Source organism: Staurois parvus, unplaced genomic scaffold (genome assembly GCF_062004578.1).
Source record: "Staurois parvus isolate SC_StPar_1 unplaced genomic scaffold, SC_StPar_1.0 ptg002870l, whole genome shotgun sequence".
Taxonomy (NCBI): Eukaryota; Metazoa; Chordata; class Amphibia; order Anura; family Ranidae; genus Staurois; species Staurois parvus.
The window spans coordinates 1-22,737 of NW_028320666.1; the positions used below are offsets into that span (position 1 = coordinate 1).

The 22,737-nt window shown below is 55.3% G+C and overlaps 1 protein-coding gene across 4 annotated transcripts; it reads left to right on the forward strand.

Moving 5' to 3' along the window:
* Positions 1–1,829: 1,829 nt before the first annotated feature.
* On the forward strand, positions 1,830–19,403 carry LOC149428994 (SMAD family member 4-like). Of its 4 annotated transcripts, none has more exons than XM_089666846.1 (12): positions 1,830–1,959; positions 2,191–2,439; positions 7,973–8,147; positions 8,227–8,247; positions 8,332–8,556; positions 12,089–12,244; positions 12,333–12,449; positions 13,830–13,883; positions 13,966–14,149; positions 16,618–16,786; positions 16,868–17,006; positions 17,206–19,403. In XM_089666846.1, exons 1-12 carry the CDS (start codon positions 1,834–1,836, stop codon positions 17,415–17,417), a joined length of 1,827 nt encoding a protein of 608 aa, XP_089522972.1. In that variant the 5' UTR covers positions 1,830–1,833; the 3' UTR covers positions 17,418–19,403. The 4 variants fall into 4 exon arrangements, with proteins under 4 accessions (XP_089522972.1, XP_089522974.1, XP_089522976.1 ...); XM_089666848.1 differs by having other exon boundaries at positions 1,831–1,959; positions 12,333–12,434; XM_089666850.1 differs by lacking the exon at positions 1,830–1,959 and adding an exon at positions 1,967–1,991.
* The last annotated feature ends 3,334 nt before the right edge of the window (positions 19,404–22,737 follow it).

Sequence of the window (22,737 nt, forward strand, 5' to 3'; positions counted from 1 at the left end):
CGGGTCGGTTATAAAAAAAAGTCGCCGGATCTTTGGAGCCGATTCCGTTCTAGATGGAGTGTAGCGGAGGGAACGATCCGCCGCGGTTGCAGACACCGCGTGCTGAGCGCCCCCCGGATCGGTCACGCCAGAATACACGCCACTTCCCTGAAGGCGCCCAGTGCGTTGTGGTAACGTGACGCCTTTTGCGCGCAAATTACCTGCGTTTTCCTCGCCTCCATTTTGTTTGAAATATGCGACTTGAAAAACGCGCGTTTGCGACTTCCGACGCGTTGCCGCTGACGAACAAAAATAGAAAGGAGATGATTTCTGAAACGCGGCGCGCCGCCCTCTGACGCAACGCGCGAAGAGCTGCGTAGGTGATAATGGCGGGCAGTTTTTCATGAGCGCTGCGGTCCTGTGTTGGAGCCGTAGCCCCTCCCATTCAGTGGCTTTCTTCTGATTGGACGGTGTGTGGACTTTGCGCACCGCTGCGTGCTGCCGCTGTTCTCTGTTTCTGCAGTGACGTCATCGTGTTCCCAGTGCGGCTCGCTGTCCACAGCTGGAATGGCGTCTGTAGCCTGCGCTGACCCCTGGGTCCGATCGGGCAGTGAAGGGGTTAGGTGCGTTTACAGCATGGTGGGGGGCCCGGGGCCCCATCACCCCCTCAACATAGACCCAGGAAACGGGTTTGTTTGGCCCCCAGCGGTGTCTGTGCGTCACATTTATACACCCCGCCTCTTCACCGCGTTCCAGGGACCCCCAACCCCGCCCACCAACAGGGGCTGCCTACAGGAAGGAGCTGTGTGAGCGGTTCTGTAGACTGTCAGCTCCTGGGGTCAGGGTCTCATTGTAGACTGTCAGCTCCTGGGGTCGGGGTCTCATTGTAGACTGTCAGCTCCTGGGGTCGGGGTCTCATTGTAGACTGTCAGCTCCTGGGGTCGGGGTCTCATTGTAGACTGTCAGCTCCTGGGGTCGGGGTCTCATTGTAGACTGTCAGCTCCTGGGGTCGGGGTCTCATTGTAGACTGTCAGCTCCTGGGGTCGGGGTCTCATTGTAGACTGTCAGCTCCTGGGGTCGGGGTCTCGTAGACTGTCAGCTCCTGGGGTCGGGGTCTCGTAGACTGTCAGCTCCTGGGGTCAGAGCCTCGTAGACTGTCAGCACCTGGGGTCGGGGTCTCGTAGACTGTCAGCTCCTGGGGTCGGGGTCTCGTAGACTGTCAGCTCCTGGGGTCGGGGTCTTATCGTAGACTGTCAGCTCCTGGGGTCGGGGTCTTATCGTAGACTGTCAGCTCCTGGGGTCTCGTAGACTGTCAGCTCCTGGGGTCTCGTAGACTGTCAGCTCCTGGGGTCTCGTAGACTGTCAGCTCCTGGGGTCTCGTAGACTGTCAGCTCCTGGGGTCTCGTAGACTGTCAGCTCCTGGGGTCTCGTAGACTGTCAGCTCCTGGGGTCTCGTAGACTGTCAGCTCCTGGGGTCTCGTAGACTGTCAGCTCCTGGGGTCTCGTAGACTGTCAGCTCCTGGGGTCTCGTAGACTGTCAGCTCCTGGGGTCGGGGTCTCGTAGACTGTCAGCTCCTGGGGTCGGGGTCTCATTATAGACTGTCAGCTCCTGGGGTCTCGTAGACTGTCAGCTCCTGGGGTCTCGTAGACTGTCAGCTCCTGGGGTCTCGTAGACTGTCAGCTCCTGGGGTCTCGTAGACTGTCAGCTCCTGGGGTCTCATCTGGCTGGTGTGGTTTCTGTGGATTGTCAGCTCCTGGGGCCCCTCCTGGAATGTTGATGTTTTGCTTTCCATGCTGTTTCCTGGCCTGTGTTGTGTCTGGGGACGGCGGGGTTGTCTCATCTCGCAGTGAGTCATGTGGGGGGGTCTCTTCTTGCCCCCCCCCCATCCCGCTGTCTCTCGGCGACTCTCTTGTCTCTATAAATACATTCTTCTCTCTCCTCCTCCCCCGTCTGATCATTCTCTCCCAGCCGGCCGCGGGGTCTGTAGCCTCCCCCCAGTCTACCATGGCATGTGTGTGCGGATGAGTGTCAGCTCTTGGGTCCAGCTGTAGTCAGACATCCCCCCTTCCTTCCTTTTCTGCCCCCCCCCCCCCCCCCCGGCGATGGCGGCTGTGTGGGCGCAGTGCTGGCGCAGCGCGCGGCGGTGTGTGTGTGAATGTCTCCGCGCTCCGCCTGTCTCCTAACCGCCGTGCGTTTTTTTTTTGTTGCAGGCGATCCCCGCCATGTCACTGACCCCCCCCAACAGCAACGATGCCTGCCTGAGCATTGTTCACAGTCTGATGTGCCATCGGCAGGGGGGGGAGAATGAGGGCTTCGCCAAGAGAGCCATCGAGAGTCTCGTGAAGAAGCTGAAGGAGAAGAAGGACGAGCTGGACTCGCTGATCACCGCCATCACCACCAACGGCGTCCACCCCAGCAAGTGCGTCACCATCCAACGCACCCTGGACGGGCGGCTGCAGGTAGGTGGCTGAGCGAGGGGGGGGGAGTGATGGTCTGTGGGTGTCTGTAATGGGAGGGGTGATCAACGGCGGACCCTCTCCACCATGGGCGCAACACCCCTCTGTCTGGGACCCTGCCCCCCCTCAATATTCCTCTGAACTCTGACCTGTCCGTTCCCCTCTGAACCCCCCCCCCCCCCCAATATGCTCCTCTGAACCCTATTTACTTCTGGATCTGTCTGTCCTCTATTGAACCCGACCTGTCCCGGGAGAGACCTGCCTCCCCTCCCCCCCCCCCCCGACCTGCCTCCCCCCCCCCCCCCTGACCTGCCTCCCCCTCCCCCCCCCCGACCTGCCTCCCCTCCCCCCCCCCTGACCTGCCTCCTCCTCCCCCCCCCGACCTGCCTCCCCCTCCGTACCCCCCTGTACCCTGACCTGCCTCCCCCTCCCTACCCCCCTGTACCCTGACCTGCCTCCCCCTCCGTACCCCCCTGTACCCTGACCTGCCTCCCCCTCCGTACCCCCCTGTACCCTGACCTGCCTCCCCCTCCGTACCCCCCTGTACCCTGACCTGCCTCCCCCTCTATCTGCCTTCCCCTCTGTACCATGACGCGCCCCTCCATATCCCCCTGTACCCCCTCCATCTCTGGCAGTCTTCTATGCTCTTCCTGGCACACTCTCCTGTAGGGTGTCTCTCCCTCTTGTTTTTGTGGTCTCTGTCTTCTGCAGGACATCCCTTGTGTGGTCGCCCTCTCGTGTCTCTCCCTCTCCCGTGTGTGCTCTCTCCTTTTCATGCTGTTGCTTTCTCTCTCTCCCCCCTCCCCCCCTCTCTCTCTCTCTCCCTCTCCGGCGCTCTCTCTCCCTCTCCAGCACTCTCTCTCCGGCGCGCTCACTCTCCGGCGCCGGCACTCCCCCTCTCCGGCACTCCCTCTCCCTCTCTCCGGCGCTCTCCATCTCTCTTTTCCTCTCTAGCGCTTTCTCTCCCGCTCTCCATCCCCAGCGCTCTGTCTGCCTCTCTTGCGCTCTCCCTCTCTTGCGCTCTCCCTCTCTTGCGCTCTCCCTCTCTTGCGCTCTCCCTCTCTTGCGCTCTCCCTCTCTTGCGCTCTCCCTCTCTTGCGCTCTCCCTCTCCCGCGCTCTCTCTCTCCTTCTCCCGCGCTCTCTTCTGCGCTCTCCCCGGTGCTCTCTCTCCTGCGCTCTCCCTGGCGCTCTCTCTCCCTCTCCTGTGCTCTCTCTCCTGCGCTCTCCCTGGTGCTCTCTCTCCCTCTCCCGTGCTCCCTCTCCGGTGCTCTCTCTCCCTCGCACTCTCTCTCTTTGGCGCTCCCTCTCTGTCGCTCTCTCTCCCTTTCTCCAGCGCTCTCCCTTCAGTGCTCTCTCTCCCTCTCCGGCGCACTCTCTCTCCCCCTCCCCGGCGCTCTCTCTCTCTCCCTCTCTGGCACTCCCTCTCTCTCCCCCTCTCTCCCTCTGGCACGCTTTTCTCTCCTGCTCTCTCTCCCATGCTCCCTCTCCGGCGCTCTCTCTCCCTCTCCGACGCTCTCTCCCCGGCGCTCTCTCTCCCATTACAGCGCTCTCCCCAGCGCTCTCTCTCCTGCGCTCACCCCGGTGCTCTCTCTCCCTCTCCCGCGCTCTCTCTCCCTCCTGTGCTCTCCCCTGGCGCTCTCTCTGTCCCTCTCTCTCTCCCTCCTTCCCTCTCCCGCGCTCCCTTTCTCTCTCTCCCCCTCTCTCTTCCTCTCCTGCACTCTCTCTCCCGGTGCTCTCTCTCTCCTGTGCTCTCTCTCCCTCGCTCTCCCCGACGCTGTCCTTCTCCCCGGCGCTCTCTCTCCCGCGCTCTCCCCGGCGCTCTCTCTCCTGCGCTCTCCCCGGCTCTCTCTCTCCTGCGCTCTCCCCGGCTCTCTCTCTCCTGCACTCTCCACCGGTGCTCTCTCCCTCTCCTGCGCTCTCCCCGTCTCTCTCTCTCCTGCGCTCTCTCTCCCGTGCTCTCCCTGGCGCTCTCTCTCTCTCCCTCTCCTGCGCTCTCTCCCCGGCGCTCTCTCTCTCCCTCTCCTGCACTCTCCCTCTCCCACGCTCTCCCCGGCTCTCTCTCTCTCCTGCGCTCTCTCTCCCTGGTGCTCTCTCCCTCTCCTGCGCTCTCCCTCTCTCGCGCTCTCGCTCCCTCTCCCGCGCTCTCTCCCGCGCTCTCTCCCCCCGGCGCTCTCTCCCTCTCCCGCGCTCTCTCCCCCCGGCGCTCTCTCCCTCTCCCGCGCTCTCTCTCCCCGGCGCTCTCTCTCCCTCTCTCGCGCTCTCCCCCCGGCGCTCTCTCCCTCTCTCGCGCTCTCCCTCTCCTGCGCTCTCTCTCCCTCTCCTGCGCTCTCTCTCCCTCTCCTGCGCGCTCTCTCCCGCGCTCTCCCCGGCGCTTGCGCTCTCTCCCGCGCTCTCTCCCGCGCTCTCTCCCCGGCGCTCTCTCCCCGGCGCTCTCTCCCCGGCGCTCTCTCTCCCTCTCCTGCGCTCTCTCTCCCTCTCCTGCGCTCTCTCTCCCGCGCTCTCCCCGGCGCTCTCTCTCCCGCGCTCTCCCCGGCGCTCTCTCCCTCTCCTGCGCTCTCTCCCCGGCGCTCTCTCTCCCGCGCTCTCCCCGGTGCTCTCTCCCTCTCCTGCGCTCTCTCTCCCTCTCCTGCGCTCTCTCTCCCTCTCCTGCGCTTTCTCTCCCGCGCTCTCCCCGGCGCTCTCTCTCCCGCGCTCTCCCCGGCGCTCTCTCCCCGGCGCTCTCTCCCTCTCCTGCGCTCCCTCTCCCGCGCTCTCCCCGGCGCTCTCTCTCCCTCTCCTGCGCTCCCTCTCCCGCGCTCTCCCCGGCGCTCCCTCTCCCGCGCTCTCCCCGGCGCTCCCTCTCTCGCGCTCTCTCCCTCTCTCGCGCTCCCTCTCCTGCGCTCTCTCCCTCTCCTGCGCTCTCTCTCCCTCTCCTGCGCTCTCTCTCCCGCGCTCTCTCCCGCGCTCTCTCCCCCCGGCGCTCTCTCCCTCTCCCGCGCTCTCTCCCCCCGGCGCTCTCTCCCTCTCCCGCGCTCTCTCCCCCCGGCGCTCTCTCCCTCTCCCGCGCTCTCTCCCCCCGGCGCTCTCTCCCTCTCTCGCGCTCTCTCCCTCTCCCGCGCTCTCTCCCGCGCTCTCTCCCCCCGGCGCTCTCTCCCTCTCCTGCGCTCTCTCTCCCTCTCTCGCGCTCTCCCCCCGGCGCTCTCTCCCTCTCCCGCGCTCTCCCCGGCGCTCTCTCCCTCTCTCGCGCTCTCTCCCTCTCTCGCGCTCTCTCCCTCTCCCGCGCTCTCTCCCGCGCTCTCTCCCCCGGCGCTCTCTCCCTCTCTCGCGCTCTCTCCCTCTCCTGCGCTCTCTCTCCCTCTCTCGCGCTCTCTCCCCGGCGCTCTCTCCCTCTCCCGCGCTCTCCCCGGCGCTCTCTCTCCCTCTCCTGCGCTCCCTCTCCCGCGCTCTCCCCGGCGCTCTCTCTCCCCTCCTCTACAATTCATAGCTGGGCTTGCAGTATGATGACTCACTGTCTGGCAGGATGGTGGGGGGGATGTTTTGTCTGCTCTGGAGACCTCTGGGGAGAGGGATGGGAGGGGGAGGGAGACTTCACTTCAAGCTTCATATAAACAGTGGTGAGAACCCAGCCCCCCCCCTCCCCTCCCCCCCACCTGTCACTCTGCTGATCTGCTGCTGCAGAACCTCTTCCCCCCCCCCCCCCCCATTCCTCCATGTCTGTCCGTCTCCCCGGATCTGAAGGGTTAACCCGGTGCAGCCCGCAGGGGAGGCGGCAGGAATGTCATCCCTCCGGTTCGCTCCGTCACTCGCCGATTATCGGCCATTTCTCTGTTAAAGGGGCCCCGACTCCCTCCATCGCACAACCGGCCCACCGACAGGAGACGTCCTCTCTTCCCATTGGTGGATCGTCCGTCTCGGCGACATCATCGGATTTGCTGAGACGGACGTCGGCAGGACTGGGGTTGCGTGTTCCGGTTCCATCGGTGGAACCATCTTTGGCCACGTCGGTGAATTCACAATACGGGCTTCCGGCCCCCCAGACTTTCCTCCCATAAGATCCGCCGTATTTGTGTCTCTTCATCGTGTAAATTATTACAGTTTGTGGAATATTCATGGAAGATCCACGTCCACCAAACCCCATGTGCCAAATATGGTGGAACCCTCGAGATACGCCGCAGCCCGTATTCCTCCCACTGACACCAATGATGGGGCACCATTCCTCCCACTGACACCAATGACGGGGCACTATTCCTCCCACTGACACCAATGATGGGACACTATTCCTCCCACTGACACCAATGATGGGGCACTATTCCTCCCACTGACACCAATGATGGGACACTATTCCTCCCACTGACACCAATGATGGGACACTATTCCTCCCACTGACACCAATGACGGGGCACCATTCCTCCCACTGACACCAATGACGGGGCACCATTCCTCCCACTGACACCAATGACGGGGCACCATTCCTCCCACTGACACCAATGACGGGGCACCATTCCTCCCACTGACACCAATGACGGGGCACCATTCCTCCCACTGACACCAATGACGGGGCACTATTCCTCCCACTGACACCAATGACGGGGCACTATTCCTCCCACTGACACCAGAGATGGGACACTATTCCTCCCACTGACACCAATGACGAGGCACTATTCCTCCCACTGACACCAGAGATGGGGCACTATTCCTCCCACTGACACCAATGATGGGGCACTATTCCTCCCACTGACGCCAATGACGGGGCACCATTCCTCCCACTGACGCCAATGACGGGGCACCATTCCTCCCACTGACGCCAATGACGGGGCACCATTCCTCCCACTGACGCCAATGACGGGGCACCATTCCTCCCACCGACACCAATGACGGGGCACTATTCCTTCCACTTATACCAGTGACGGGGCACTATTCCTCCCACTGACACCAGTGACGGGGCACTATTCCTCCCACTGACACCAGTGACGGGGCACTATTCCTCCCACTGACACCAGTGACGGGGCACTATTCCTCCCACTGACACGGCACTATTCCTCCCACTGACACCAGTGACGGGGCACTATTCCTCCCACTGACACCAGTGACGGGGCACTATTCCTCCCACTGACACCAGTGACGGGGCACTATTCCTCCCACTGACACCAGTGACGGGGCACTATTCCTCCCACTGACACCAATGACGGGGCACCATTTCTTCCACTGACACCAATGATGGGGCACGATTTCCCCCGGATTGGACCTTTTCTGCTCCCACAGACTACAGTCTGCCCTCCATAAAGTCTGAAGGACACTAAAATGGCCCTTTCTTTGGTTTGGAGACTCCTGGTTCAATACACTGGAAGTTTCCTTTTCAGCAAGCTACCTAAGAAGACGGGTATAAGTGTGGAGGGACCCGAGCGATGCAGGAACCCCTTGATACACCACTAGGAATGATCATGTGATCGAGGGAAACGCCTACTTAGCACCAATTTTTGAAAACAAATGCCGTTGATGCTTTATTCCTAGAAAATGTCTAAATCCGCCACCTAACTGCCCTTTTTCCTCCCGTAGGTTGCTGGTAGAAAGGGTTTCCCTCACGTCATCTATGCCCGCTTGTGGCGTTGGCCAGACTTGCACAAAAACGAACTGAAACACGTCAAGTTCTGTCAATACGCCTTCGACCTGAAGTATGACAGCGTGTGTGTGAACCCGTACCACTACGAGCGGGTGGTGTCTCCTGGCATCGGTGAGTGTCGGGCCGTCCTTGTACGGAAACTGCGCACAACTGGGAAGGGTTGACTAAAATTGGCTTTCTTTTATCGTAGGTTTGAGCATCCCGAGTGCAGGTGAGTCTGGTCTTCTGTATTCTCCTCGTCCTTTCTGCTCTGGTCTTCAGCTCTTGTCTGAGTCTCTGGTTACTGGTCTTCTAGCCACGCCGTGTCGCTCTGTAAAAGAGGAGTTTGTTCATGACTGTGATATGGAAGCTCCTTCATGCCTCTCAGTATCTCAAGACCTCCAACCGCCTGTCAAACGCCCTCCGTTACCTCAAATGACATCTTCGGACAGCTACAGACCATCTCTGCCGCCTCTGACGCTACCCAAAAGCCCTCAGGCAAGCGTTGGCATGTACTCCAACATGCCCCTATCACCAGCTGGTAAGACCCTCTCCACCATCGTTCATTGTCTGCTTGGTGGCACGTCGTGTCAATGTTCTTTGTGACACAAATCCTGGAGGACACAGGGAGGGTTGTACATATTTGTGTCACTGCCGAGACCATCAAGGGTCTAGGTACTAAACTCAGGTGGGATCTTATCCAGTGTTCAGTGAAGGTTCTAGGCCAGATACCCAGGATAACTCGGAGAGGTGGTGATAGGACTTTATACATCATTAGTGGGACCTTATCTGGGGTTAAGTGAAGGTTGTGGGCCCTACATACCCAGAACATTGCAAAGGGGTACTGATATCACTCTATACATCTTTGGTGGGACCTTATCTAGGGTTGGGTAAGGGGTTTGGACACCAGATACCCAGGACAACACATACTGATATCACTCTATACATCTTTGGTGGGACCTTATCTAGGGTTGGGTAAGGGGTTTGGGCACCAGATACCCAGGACAACACATACTGATATCACTCTATACATCTTTGGTGGGACCTTATCTAGGGTTGGGTAAGGGGTTTGGACACCAGATACCCAGGACAACACATACTGATCACTCTATACATCTTTGGTGGGACCTTATCTAGGGTTGGGTAAGGGGTTTGGACACCAGATACCCAGGACAACACATACTGATATCACTCTATACATCTTTGGTGGGACCTTATCTAGGGTTGGGTAAGGGGTTTGGGCACCAGATACCCAGGACAACACATACTGATATCACTCTATACATCTTTGGTGGGACCTTATCTAGGGTTGGGTAAGGGGTTTGGACACCAGATACCCAGGACAACACATACTGATATCACTCTATACATCTTTGGTGGGACCTTATCTAGGGTTGGGTAAGGGGTTTGGACACCAGATACCCAGGACAACACATACTGATCACTCCATACATCTTTGGTGGGACCTTATCTAGGGTTGGGTAAGGGGTTTGGACACCAGATACCCAGGACAACACATACTGATATCACTCTATACATCTTTGGTGGGACCTTATCTAGGGTTGGGTAAGGGGTTTGGACACCAGATACCCAGGACAACACATACTGATCACTCTATACATCTTTGGTGGGACCTTATCTAGGGTTGGGTAAGGGGTTTGGACACCAGATACCCAGGACAACACATACTGATATCACTCTATACATCTTTGGTGGGACCTTATCTAGGGTTGGGTAAGGGGTTTGGACACCAGATACCCAGGACAACACATACTGATCACTCTATACATCTTTGGTGGGACCTTATCTAGGGTTGGGTAAGGGGTTTGGACACCAGATACCCAGGACAACACATACTGATATCACTCTATACATCTTTGGTGGGACCTTATCTAGGGTTGGGTAAGGGGTTTGGACACCAGATACCCAGGACAACACATACTGATATCACTCTATACATCTTTGGTGGGACCTTATCTAGGGTTGGGTAAGGGGTTTGGACACCAGATACCCAGGACAACACATACTGATCACTCTATACATCTTTGGTGGGACCTTATCTAGGGTTGGGTAAGGGGTTTGGACATCAGATACCCAGGACAACACATAGAGGCGCTGATATGATTTTTACATCGCTAGTGGGACCTTATCTACGGTTGAGTGAAGGGTGTGGCCATCAGATGCCCAGGACAACACATAAGGGTAGTGGTATCACTTTATGCTTCCCTGGTGAGACCTAATTTAAGGTAAAGTGAAAGTTCTTGGCACCAGATAACCAGGACAATGTAGAGAGGTGGTGATAGGACTTTATACATCACTAATGGGACCTTATCTGGGGTTAAGTGAAGGTTGTGGGGCCTAGATACCCAGAACAATGCGAAGGGGTACTGATATCACTCTATACATCTTTGGTGGGACCTTATCTAGGGTTGGGTAAGGGGTTTGGACACCAGATACCCAGGACAACACATAGAGGTGCTGATAGGATTTTTACATCACTAGTGGGACCTTATCTAGGGTTGGATGAAGGGTGTGGCCATCAGATACGCAGGACAAAATATAAAGGTAGTGGTATCACTTTATACTTTACTGGTGGGGCCTAATTTAGGGTTAAGATAAAGTTCTTGGCACCAGATACCCAGGACAACGTAGAGAGGTGGTGATAGGACTTTATACATCACTAGTGGGACCTTATCTGGAGTTAAGTGAAGGTTGTGGGCCCTACATACCCAGGACAATACGAAGGGGTACTGATATCATTTCATACATCACTGGTGGGACTTGATCTATGGCTAGGTTCTAGCCACCAGGTACCCAGGACAACACATAAAGGTCGTGATATCACTTTGTACATAACTAGTGGGACCTCGTCTAGGGTTAAGGGAAGCTTCTGGGCGCCAGTTACTCAGGAAAACCCATAAAGGTAGTGATATCACATTCTACATAAGTGGTGGGACCTTATCCAGGGTTAAGTGAAGGATGTGGACACCAGATACCCAGAACAACACATAGAGGTGCTGATATCACTTTATACATCATTGGTGGGACCTTATCCAGGGTTAAATTAAGGTTCTAGGCACCAAATTGTTAAGTAGACGGAGAAAGGTGGTGATGTCTCTTTATACACCACTGGTGGGACCTTATCCAGGGTTAAGTGAAGGTTCTAGGCACCAAATCTCTAAATAGACGGAGAGAGGTAGTGATGTCACTTTTTACTTCACTGGTGGGACCTTATCCAGGGCTAAATGAAGGTTCTAGGCACCAAATCTCTAAATAGACGGAGAGAGGTAGTGATGTCACTTTATACATCATTAGTGGGACCTTATCCAGGGTTAAATGAAGGTTCTAGGCACCAAATTGTTAAGTAGACGGAGAAAGGTGGTGATGTCTCTTTATACACCACTGGTGGGACCTTATCCAGGGTTAAGTGAAGGTTCTAGGCACCAAATCTCTAAATAGACGGAGAGAGGTAGTGATGTCACTTTTTACTTCACTGGTGGGACCCTATCCAGGGTTAAGTGAAGGGTGTGGACACCAGATACCCAGAACAACACATAGAGGTGCTGATATCACTTTATACATCGCTGGTGGGACCTTATCCAGGGTTAAATGAAGGTTCTAGGCACCAAATCTCTAAATAGACGGAGAGAGGTAGTGATGTCACTTTATACACCACTGGTGGACCCTCATCGAAGGCCCTCTGCACCAGGTATCCAAGTGGACACGGGAAGGTAGTGATATCCCTTTATACGGCACTGGTTGGTCCTCATGTACAGTATAGGCTTCTCCAACCTAATCTCGAATCTTGCCAACGGTGCATTTTTGGGATTTCCTCCCAGGAACATGGCGGTGTTACTGACTGATACAAAGTAGCGAGGTTTCCTGGTACTTTGTGAAATTCCCAAACACATGCACCACTGGGATCTGAGAATAGTTCTGAGATCCCCTGACCTAGAGTGCACCGGTCAGATCGTACACCAGATCTCCACGATGGTAGTAGATCAATGGCCACATCTGGTGTTGTGTGACGTCTGTGTTTTCCACCATCTCCATAACGTCTTCTTCTCATGCAGTACCTCCTGGTTGCCCTTTGCCTCCTCTCACACACGGTGACGGCATGATGCCAATAGCTCCTCCTCAGCAAATGGTGTCCGCCTCTCCTCCACCCACCCCGACTCAGAACTCTCAGAGTAACGGTTACCCATCGCCACCCAAGCAGCCCTACCACAGTAAGTACATCCAGTGGAACTGGTGAGGACTTGAGGCCTTCCTGGTTTTCGGGCTTGCTCTCATGAACTGTTGGTTTCCATTGTGCAGCCACCTGGACAGGAAGCAGTACGGCGGCGTACACCCCCAATCCAACGCAACCTAATGGGAGGGGAAGCCAGCAGCCCCCACTTCACCATCCCAACCAGTACTGTAAGTTCTACAATGGTGAGCTTTGGTGCAACCAACTTCCATTTCTTCTGCAATAAACCACATTCCTGCCCTAGTTCATGTTAGCAGAGACACACGTTTCATGGGGTTCCAGGCTATTGGGTGAAACTTGCAGTCCTTATAAATCAATCTTTTGGGTTTTAGTCTGAATCGGTGGTCTTCAAACTGTGACCCTTTGCTTGCCTCTATCCAGCCCTTGGGGCTTTACTCCTCCCACTGATATTAACAATGAGGCACAATTCATGCCACTGACACCAATGATGGGGCACTATTCCTCCCACTGACACCAATGATGGGGCACTATTCCTCCCACTGACACCAATGATGGGGCACTATTCCTCCCACTGACACCAATGATGGGACACTATTCCTCCCCCTGACACCAATGATGGGACACTATTCCTCCCCCTGACACCAATGATGGAGCACTATTCCTCCCACTGACACCAATGACGGGGCACTATTCCTCCCACTGATACCAATGACGGGGCACTATTCCTCCCACTGATACCAATGACGGGGCACTATTCCTCCCACTGACACCAATGACGGGGCACTATTCCTCCCACTGATACCAATGACGGGGCACTATTCCTCCCACTGACACCAATGATGGGACACTATTCCTCCCACTGACACCAATGATGGGGCACTATTCCTCCCACTGATACCAATGATGGGGCACTATTCCTCCCACTGACACCAATGATGGGGCACTATTCCTCCCACTGATACCAATGATGGGGCACTATTCCTCCCACTGATACCAATGATGGGGCACTATTCCTCCTCCTGACACCAATGATGGGGCACTATTCCTCCCACTGACACCAATGATGGGGCACTATTCCTCCCACTGACACCAATGATGGGACACTATTCCTCCCCCTGACACCAATGATGGAGCACTATTCCTCCCACTGACACCAATGACGGGGCACTATTCCTCCCACTGACACCAGTGACGGGGCACTATTCCTTCCAATGATGGGGCACTATTCCTCCCACTGACACCAATGATGGGGCACTATTCCTCCCACTGACACCAATGATGGGGCACTATTCCGCCCACTGACACCAATAATGGGGCACTATTCCTCCCACTGACACCGATGATGGGGCACTGTTCCTCCAACTGACACCAAGGATGGGGCACTGTTCCTTCTACTGACACCAAGGATGGGGCCTTATTGAAAGAGATATGGTGTCGCAGGGATTGGGAGTGGCCATGACATTAAGGGAACCAAATCTGACTCTGGGGTTCCTGGAACAGTAGCACATGAACCCTCGGGGGTCCTCATTCATAGAACAACCCAACGCCTCTCTTCTAATGTGCAACACAATGTGAATTTGTATCTAACAGCACTTTCCTTGCAGGGCCCCTCCACCAGAGCGCCCCCCAATACCAGCACCCCGTTTCCAATCATCCAGGTACGTGTTTGTTGGGTTGGAGGTGTCATAGAATTCCTGATTGACGCGTCACCAACTGCTGTCACCTGTTTACTTCCCAAAGGTCCGGAGTTCTGGTGTTCCGTCGCTTACTTCGAGATGGACGTCCAGGTCGGGGAAATCTTTAAGGTGCCATCGAACTGCCCCATCGTCACGGTGGATGGATATGTAGACCCTTCTGGAGGGGACCGATTCTGCCTGGGCCAGCTGTCCAATGTGCACCGTACTGACACCAGCGAGAGGGCCAGGTGAGATGTGTGAGCGACACCATGTGCCGGGGGGGTTCCTTCACCGCTCCATGGGAAGTTCTGGCTGCATTCGGTTATATGGTGAACCATGGAGGAGGCTACAGAAATCTATATCTAGGAGGCTGCAGGAGGTCCTCTAGGAGGCTGCAGGAGGTCCTCTAGGAGGCTGCAGGAGGTCCTCTAGGAGGCTGCAGGAGGTCCTCTAGGAGGCTGCAGGAGGTCCTCTAGGAGGCTGCAGGAGGGTCTCTAAGTTTCAGTTGTAACTTTTTTTTTTTTCTTAAATAAAAATGTATAAACTTTAAACTTAATATTTTGGGCCTGAGTCCTGGAGGAACCCCGTACTGCCCTCTCTGCTCTCCTCCGTCCTGGAGGAACCCCGTACTGCCCTCTTTGCTCCCCTCCGTCCTGGAGGAACCCCGTACTGCCCTCTTTGCTCCCCTCCGTCCTGGAGGAACCCCGTACTGCCCTCTCTGCTCCCCTCCGTCCTGGAGGAACCCTGTACTGCCCTCTCTGCTCCCCTCCGTCCTGGAGGAACCCTGTACTGCCCTTTCTGCTCCCCTCCGTCCTGGAGGAACCCCGTACTGCCCTCTCTGCTCCCCTCCGTCCTGGAGGAACCCCGTACTGCCCTCTCTGCTCTCCTCCGTCCTGGAGGAACCCCGTACTGCCCTCTCTGCTCCCCTCTGTCCTGGAGGAACCCCGTACTGCCCTCTCTGCTCCCCTCCGTCCTGGAGGAACCCCGTACTGCCCTCTCTGCTCTCCCCCGTCCTGGAGGAACTCCGTACTGCCCTCTCTGCTCCCCTCCGTCCTGGAGGAACCCCGTACTGCCCTCTCTGCTCTCCTCCGTCCTGTGGGGGCCCCATACTTTCCCTATCTATACCCTTAGTTATGGGGGAACCCTCTACTGTCTTTTCTGTTTCCCTCAGTCCTGGAGGAACCTCATATTAATCTCCTGGCTCCCCTCAGTCCTGTAGGGACTCCATACGTCCCGTCTGCACCATGGGGGAACTCTCTACTGTCTTTACTGCCTCCCTCAGTTCTGCAGGGACCCCGTACTGCCTTACTCCTTCAGTCCTGGAGAAGCCCCAAATTCTCCTTGCTCCCCGCACTCCTGTGGGGACCCCATACTTCCCCTCTCTGCACCCCTTAGTCAAGGGGGAACCCTTTACTGTCTTCAGACCTGGAGGGACCCATTCTTTTCTCCCTGCTCCCCCGGTCCTGCAGGGACCCTCAAGCTGCCCTCACTCCTGGAAAGACTCCATATTTTCCTTCTTGCTCCCCTTAGTCCTGGAGGGACCCGGTACTGCCCTCCTTGCTCCCTCAGTCCTATAGAGACTGCCTCTCCCTGCACCCCTTAGTCATGGGGGAACCCTCTACTGTCTTTAGTCCTAGGGGGGACCCCATACTGCAGTCCCTGCTCCCACTGTTCTGGAGGGACCCCATATTGCCCTCCCTGCTCCCTCTGTTCTGGAGGAACCCCATATTCTCCTCCTGGCTCCCCTCAGTCCTGTAGGGACTCCATACCAGTCTCTGCATCCGTTAGTCATGAGGGGATGCTCTACAGTCTTTTCTGCTTTCCCTCAGTCCTGAAGGGACCCCATACTGCCCTCCCTGCTCCCTCTGTCCTGGAGGGACCCCATATTTTCCTCCTTGTTCCCCTCAGTCCTGCAGGGACTCCGTATGACCCCTCTCTACACCCCTTAGTCATGGGGGAACCCTCTACTGTCTTTAGACCCCATAGTGCAGTCCCTGGTCCCCTCAGTCCTGGAGGGACCCCATACTGCCCTCCCTGCTCCCTTTGTCCTGTATGGAACCCCTACTTCTCTGCACCCCTTAGTCATGGGGGAGCCCTCTACTGTCTTTAGACCGCATAGTGCAGTCCCTGGTCCCCTCAGTCCTGGAGGGACCCCATACTGTCTTCCCTCCTTAAATCCTGGAGGAACCCCATACTACCCTCCCTGCTCCCTCTGTCCTGTATGGAACCTATATATCCTTCTCTGCACCCTTAGTCATGGGGGAACCCTGTCCTGTCTTTAGACCCCATAGTGCAGTCCCTGGTCCCCTCAGTCCTGGAGGGACCCCATACTGTCTTCCCTCCTTAAATCCTGGAGGAACCCCATACTGCCCTCCCTGCTCCCTCTGTCCTGTAGGGAACCCCTACTTCCCTCTATGCACCCCTTTGTCATGGGGGAACATTATACTGCCTTTCCAGCTCCCCTCAGTCCAAGAGGGACCCCATACTGTCCTCCCTGCTCCCTCAGTCCAGGAGAGACCCCATACTGTCCTCCCTGCTCCCTCAGTCCAGGAGGGACCCCATACTGTCCTCCCTAAAGTGCTACCTGTATTCCATCAGATAACCTCATCAAAGGTGTCAGAGTTTGACCCTCCAAGAAGACCACTGGAGTCCTTTTTTATTTTTGGCCAGATTCCAGAATTGGGGGATGACATTTGGCCCCTTTTTTGCCTTCCAGGCTTCACATCGGGAAGGGCGTCCAGCTGGAGTGCCGCGGAGAGGGCGACGTCTGGATGCGCTGCCTCAGCGACCACGCCGTCTTCGTCCAGAGCTACTACCTGGACAGGGAGGCGGGCCGGGCCCCGGGGGACGCTGTGCACAAAATCTACCCCGGAGCCTACATCAAGGTAACAGTCCCTTCTTCTCTTCCTGTCGTTGGAAATCCGTTTTCAGAATCTCTGCAGAAACCTTTCCGTTGCGTTCCTCAGGTGTTCGATCTGCGACAGTGCCACCGCCAGATGCAGCAGCAAGCCGCCACGGCGCAGGCAGCGGCGGCAGCTCAGGCCGCGGCGGTGGCTGGGACAATCCCCGGTCCTGGGTCTGTGGGTGGAATCGCACCGGCTGTCAGTAAGTACTGAGGACTGCAGTGAGCCATGGATAGAAGTTGGCGGTCCGTCATGGGGGCAAAATTTGACCCCATTGTATTCTTTTAAATTGTTCCTACTGCGTGTTCAAGTCTTTGACTAAGTTGGTTGGGTTTGGCGGGGACCTTCTGGGTACCACACGAAGCCTAACCCTCCATTGTTCTGACATGTTCTCTTTGTAGGTCTGTCAGCAGCGGCCGGTATAGGCGTGGATGACCTTCGCCGTCTCTGTATCCTGCGTCTCAGCTTTGTCAAAGGATGGGGGCCGGATTACCCGCGTCAGAGCATCAAGCAGACGCCGTGTTGGATAGAAGTTCACCTGCATCGGGCCCTGCAGCTCCTTGATGAAGTTCTTCATACGTTACCAATGGCTGACCCCAATTCGGTCAACTAGTAGAAACTGGTGAAGCACGGACGGTATATTGTACGAACCTTTCATCTCTACCACGTTCTTCTGGGTTCTCTGGAGTCAAAAACTTATCCTAACCAACCAAATCCTACGTGATTGGCAAAGTGCTATCAGACGTCCATTATCCTACCGAGTGAGCCATGGTGGAACCTTCTCAACAGGATTTTGTAGATCCACTTCAAGTCAGGGACACTTGGCCATCACATCTATATGAGCTTGTTGGACCAAATCATGGCCATTGATATGGAGTTGGCCTCCCTTTGTGTCTATAAGGGCCTTCACTCTTCGAGGAAGATTCTGGAGGGTGCTTGTGGGAATTTTGGTACAGATTTTGGACACCTATATCATCAGGCCTCACACTGGGCGCCAATAAAAAAAAGACCTAGTTCACAATCTGCATTCCAGTTCTTGCCAAGGGTGATCGGTACGGTTGAGGTCAGGACACTCGAGTTCCTCCACACCCAACTGGTCAAACCATGTTACAACCATTCACTTGGACTCCCTTTGTGGCTAGAACATCCTCCACTCTTCTGGGAAGGTTTTCTCCCAAGGTTTTAGAGGGTGGTCTGTGGGAATGTGTGCCCATTTGTGAGGTACTGATGTTGGATGAGAAGACCTGGCTCACCATTGTGGGGTCAGGTACTGACGCTGGATGAGAAGACCTGGCTCACCATTGTTAGGTCAGGTACTGACGTTGGATGAGAAGACCTGGCTCACCATTGTGAACTCGGGTACTGACGTTGGATGGGAAGACCTGGCTCACCATTGTGAAGTCAGGTACTGACATTGGATGGGAAGACCTGGCTCACCATTGTGGGGTCAGGTACTGACGTTGGATGAGAAGACCTGGCTCACCATTCTGAAGTCAGGTACTGACGTTGGATGAGAAGACCTGGCTCACCATTGTGGGGTCAGGTATTGACGTTGGATGAGAAGACCTGGCTCACCATTGTGAGGTGAGGTACTGATGTTGGATGAGAAGACCTGGCTCACCATTGTGAAGTCAGGTACTGACATTGGATGGGAAGACCTGGCTCACCATTGTGGGGTCAGGTACTGACGTTGGATGAGAAGACCTGGCTCACCATTGTGAAGTCAGGTACTGACATTGGATGGGAAGACCTGGCTCACCATTGTGAAGTCAGGTACTGACATTGGATGGGAAGACCTGGCTCACCATTGTGGGGTCAGGTACTGACGTTGGATGAGAAGACCCGGCTCACCATTGTGAAGTTGGGTAATGATGTTTGATGGGAAGACCTGGCTCACCATTGTGAGGTCAAGTACTGATGTTGGATGAGAAGACCTGGCTCACCATTGGCATTCCAATTCATCCCAAAGGTGTTCAGTAGAGTTGAGGTCGGGGCTCTGTATAGGACACTCGAGTTCCTCCACACAAGACTGGTCATCCATGTCTTCATGGAGATGGCTTTGTACACAGCGGACAGTCATGCCGGAACAGAAAAGGGTCTTCAAACTTTTTCCACAAGGTTGGAAGAGCACAAATGTTTAAAAGGTCTTTCGTATTTTTGCTGGGGGCATCTGAACTCCATCACTGGGGAGGGAAATCCATACGTTCTGGCCATATGTTGTGTTTCTGAGGACATTGACTGCAGAAGGAACCTGAAAACCAGACCCCTTCCCCAGAAGAACTTTCTCTATGCCATCATGACAGTTTGGGCTACCTCAGTTGCAGATTGCCCCCCTCCCCCCACCGACTTTCCTCACCGCCAAGACTTTTTAAGCTAAAAAAAAAAAAAAAAAAGGGGGGGGGCAAACAGTTTTACTTTGCTGGTTTTAGGGGGTTTGGGGGGGCTGCGACGATACTGGTACCAAAAACAGTTTACCAAATATTGCGATGGAGGAACGATGGCGGACGGCGGGGAGCAGACATTTTATTTTATATAAAGAAGTTTCCACATAAAAAACTGACGTATCCTAAATAAAATATTTATGTATTATTGCTTATAACGGCGTCTTTTTTTTAATTATTTATAATATTTTTTTTTAATTGTTTATATACATATATTTTTTTTATTTAAGTTTAATCTGCTTATTATATTTTGCCCTCCCTGGTCCCCCTCACTGCAACCCTTCCCCCCCCCCCCCCCAAATCAATATCATGAAATTTTTAAATAAAACCATTCCATTTTCCTTACATGCCTTATTTTAGATCTAGTGATGTCATCACTGGGTCTCTATGCTTTTCTATGCAGGGCAGGCAGATCATGGCTTGTGGGAGGGACTGGCAGGGTGCAGTACATAGCCTGCTGAAAAATCCCAGCACCTGGCCTTGGTACTCCTCTCAGGAGCCCTCAGCAGTGGGAGGACTTATGCAAATATCAGAATGCTCTGATGGGCAGGCTGGGGTGCTAGATGATGCTGGATGTCATCTAGCCAGCCAGGAAATGAGGCAGAGCTCTGATTGGCTGCAGTTTCTAATGGACATTGTGAGAAGCTCCCAGTTTGCAATGAAGTCAGAGGAAGACATTCAGTCTAGGTGGAGGAGCCGAAGCTGTGCAAGACTGAAGGGGAGGAGCCTCTACACCTGTGCAAGACTGAAGGGGAGGAGCCGAAGCTGTGCAAGACTGAAGGGGAGGAGCCTCTACACCTGTGCAAGACTGAAGGGGAGGAGCCGCTACACCTGTGCAAGACTGAAGGGGAGGAGCCGGTACACCTGTGCAAGACTGAAGGGGAGGAGCCGCTACACCTGTGCAAGACTGAAGGGGAGGAGCCGCTACACCTGTGCAAGACTGAAGGGGAGGAGCCGGTACACCTGTGCAAGACTGAAGGGGAGGAGCCGGTACACCTGTGCAAGACTGAAGGGGAGGAGCCGGTACACCTGTGCAAGACTGAAGGGGAGGAGCCGCTACACCTGTGCAAGACTGAAGAGGAGGAGCCGGTACACCTTTGCAAGACTGGAGGGGAGGAGCCAGTACACCTGCACAAAGCTCGGGGAGGAGCCGGGACACCTGCGCAAGGCTGAGGGGGGAGGAGCCGCTACACCTGCGCAATACTGAAGGGGAGGAGCCGGGACACCTGCGCAAGGCTGAAGGGGAGGAGCCGGGACACCTGCGCAAGGCTGAAGGGGAGGAGCCGGTACACCTGCGCAAGACTGAAGGGGAGGAGCCGGTACACCTGCGCAAGACTGAAGGGGAGGAGCCGGTACACCTGCGCAAAACTGGAGGGGAGGAGCCGGTACACCTGCACAAAGCTCGGGGAGGAGCCAGGACACCTGCGCAAGGCTGAGGGGGGAGGAGCTGCTACACCTGCGCAAGGCTGAAGGGGAGGAGCCGGGACACCTGCGCAAGGCTGAAGGGGAGGAGTCGGGACACCTGCGCAAGACTGGAGGGGAGGATCCGGGACACCTGCGCAAGGCTGAAGGGGAGGAGTCGGGACACTTGCGCAAGGCTGAAGGGGAGGAGTTGGGGCACCTGCGCAAGGCTGAAGGGGAGGAGCTGGGACACCTGCGCAAAGCTCGGGGAGGAGCTGGGACACCTGCCAAGGCTGAAGGGGAGGAGCCGGGACACCTGTGAATTTTCTGGTCCTTGACGTGTCAGACGGCCATAGAGAATAAAGGATAACTCCGATGTGGTCAGATGCATGGACGGGGTGGAGGGAGTTTTGACCTCCATTTCCTGTCCAGGTGACACCTGTTGCAATCTCACCCCCACGGGTGTCACTAGGACAGGAAATGAGGTGAAATTTCTCCGGTGACAAGGAAGTTGTAACATTTCCTTGTTGTCTGGAAAGCACATTTGGCTGAAATAATTGTAAATCGTTTTCCCTATAATTCCAGCAGAGGAACATCGATCGGTAAATGTGCAAATATTCGTCCGGAACGAAAATCCTCCAAATCGCTTCTACATCTCCCCCTCCCCCGCTGTGCAAAGCTGGGCTCCTTCCTCCACCTAGTGGTGGGTCAGGGAATAACGTTCTGCAAATAGAATGCCAGCTCTAGGCTTCCTCCAATGGGCTTCACATTCCTAGAGAGGAGCATAGAGGAACCCCATACTGTCCTCCCTGCACCCCTCAGTCCTAGAGGAACCCCGTACTGTCCTCCCTGCACCCCTCATTCATAAAGGAACCCCACGCTGTCCTCTCTGCACCCCTCCCTCATAGAGGAACCCCACACTGTCCTCTCTGCACCCCTCATTCATAAAGGAACCCCACACTGTCCTCTCTGCACCCCTCATTCATAGAGGAACCCCATACTGTCCTCTGCACCCCTCATTCATAGAGGAACCCCACGCTGTCCTCTCTGCACCCCTCCCTCATATAGGAACCCCACACTGTCCTCTACCTCATTCATAGAGGAACCACATACTGTCTTCTGCACCCTTCATTCATAGAGGAACCCCATACTGTCCTCCCTGCACCCCTCATTCATAGAAGAACCCCATACTGTCCTCCCTGCACCCCTCATTCATAGAGGATTCCAACACTGTCCTTTCTGCACCCTTCATTCATAGAGGAACCCTATACTGTTCTCTCTGCACCCCTCATTTGTAGAGGAACCCTATACTGTCCTCCCTGCACCCCTCATTCAGAGAGGAACCCCACACTGTCCTCTCTGCACCCCTCATTCATAAAGGAACCCCACGCTGTCCTCTCTGCACCCCTCCCTCATAGAGGAACCCCACACTGTCCTCTCTGCACCCCTCATTCATAGAGGAACCCCATACTGTCCTCTGCACCCTTCATTCATAGAGGAACCCCACACTGTCCTCTCTGCACCCCTCATTCATAAAGGAACCCCACGCTGTCCTCTCTGCACCCCTCCCTCATATAGGAACCCCACACTGTCCTCTGCACCCTTCATTCATAGAGGAACCCCATACTGTCTTTTCTGCACCCCTCATTTTTATAGGAACCCCATACTGTCCTCTTCATGAACTGAATCCAAATGCAGACCCTCTTCTAGAACTGATCCTAAATGTAGAATCTCTTCTAGAACTAATCCCAAATCCAGAACCTCTTCAAGAACGGATCCCAAATCTTGAACCTCTTCAAGAACAGATCCCAAATCCTCTTCTGGAACCAATCCCAAAGCCAGAATCTCTGCTAGATGTGATCCCAAACTCTTGAACTGATTTCAAATTCAAACCCTCTTCTAGAATGGATAACAAAACCTCTTGAACTGAATCCAAATGCAGACCCTCTCATAGAGCTGATCTCAACTCCAGAACCTCTTTTGGAACTAAACCTAGATCTAGCACCTCTTCTAGAACTGATCCCAAATCCAGACCCTCTTCAAGAACAGATCCCAAACCCAAAACTTTAAGAACTGATCCCAAATCCTGAA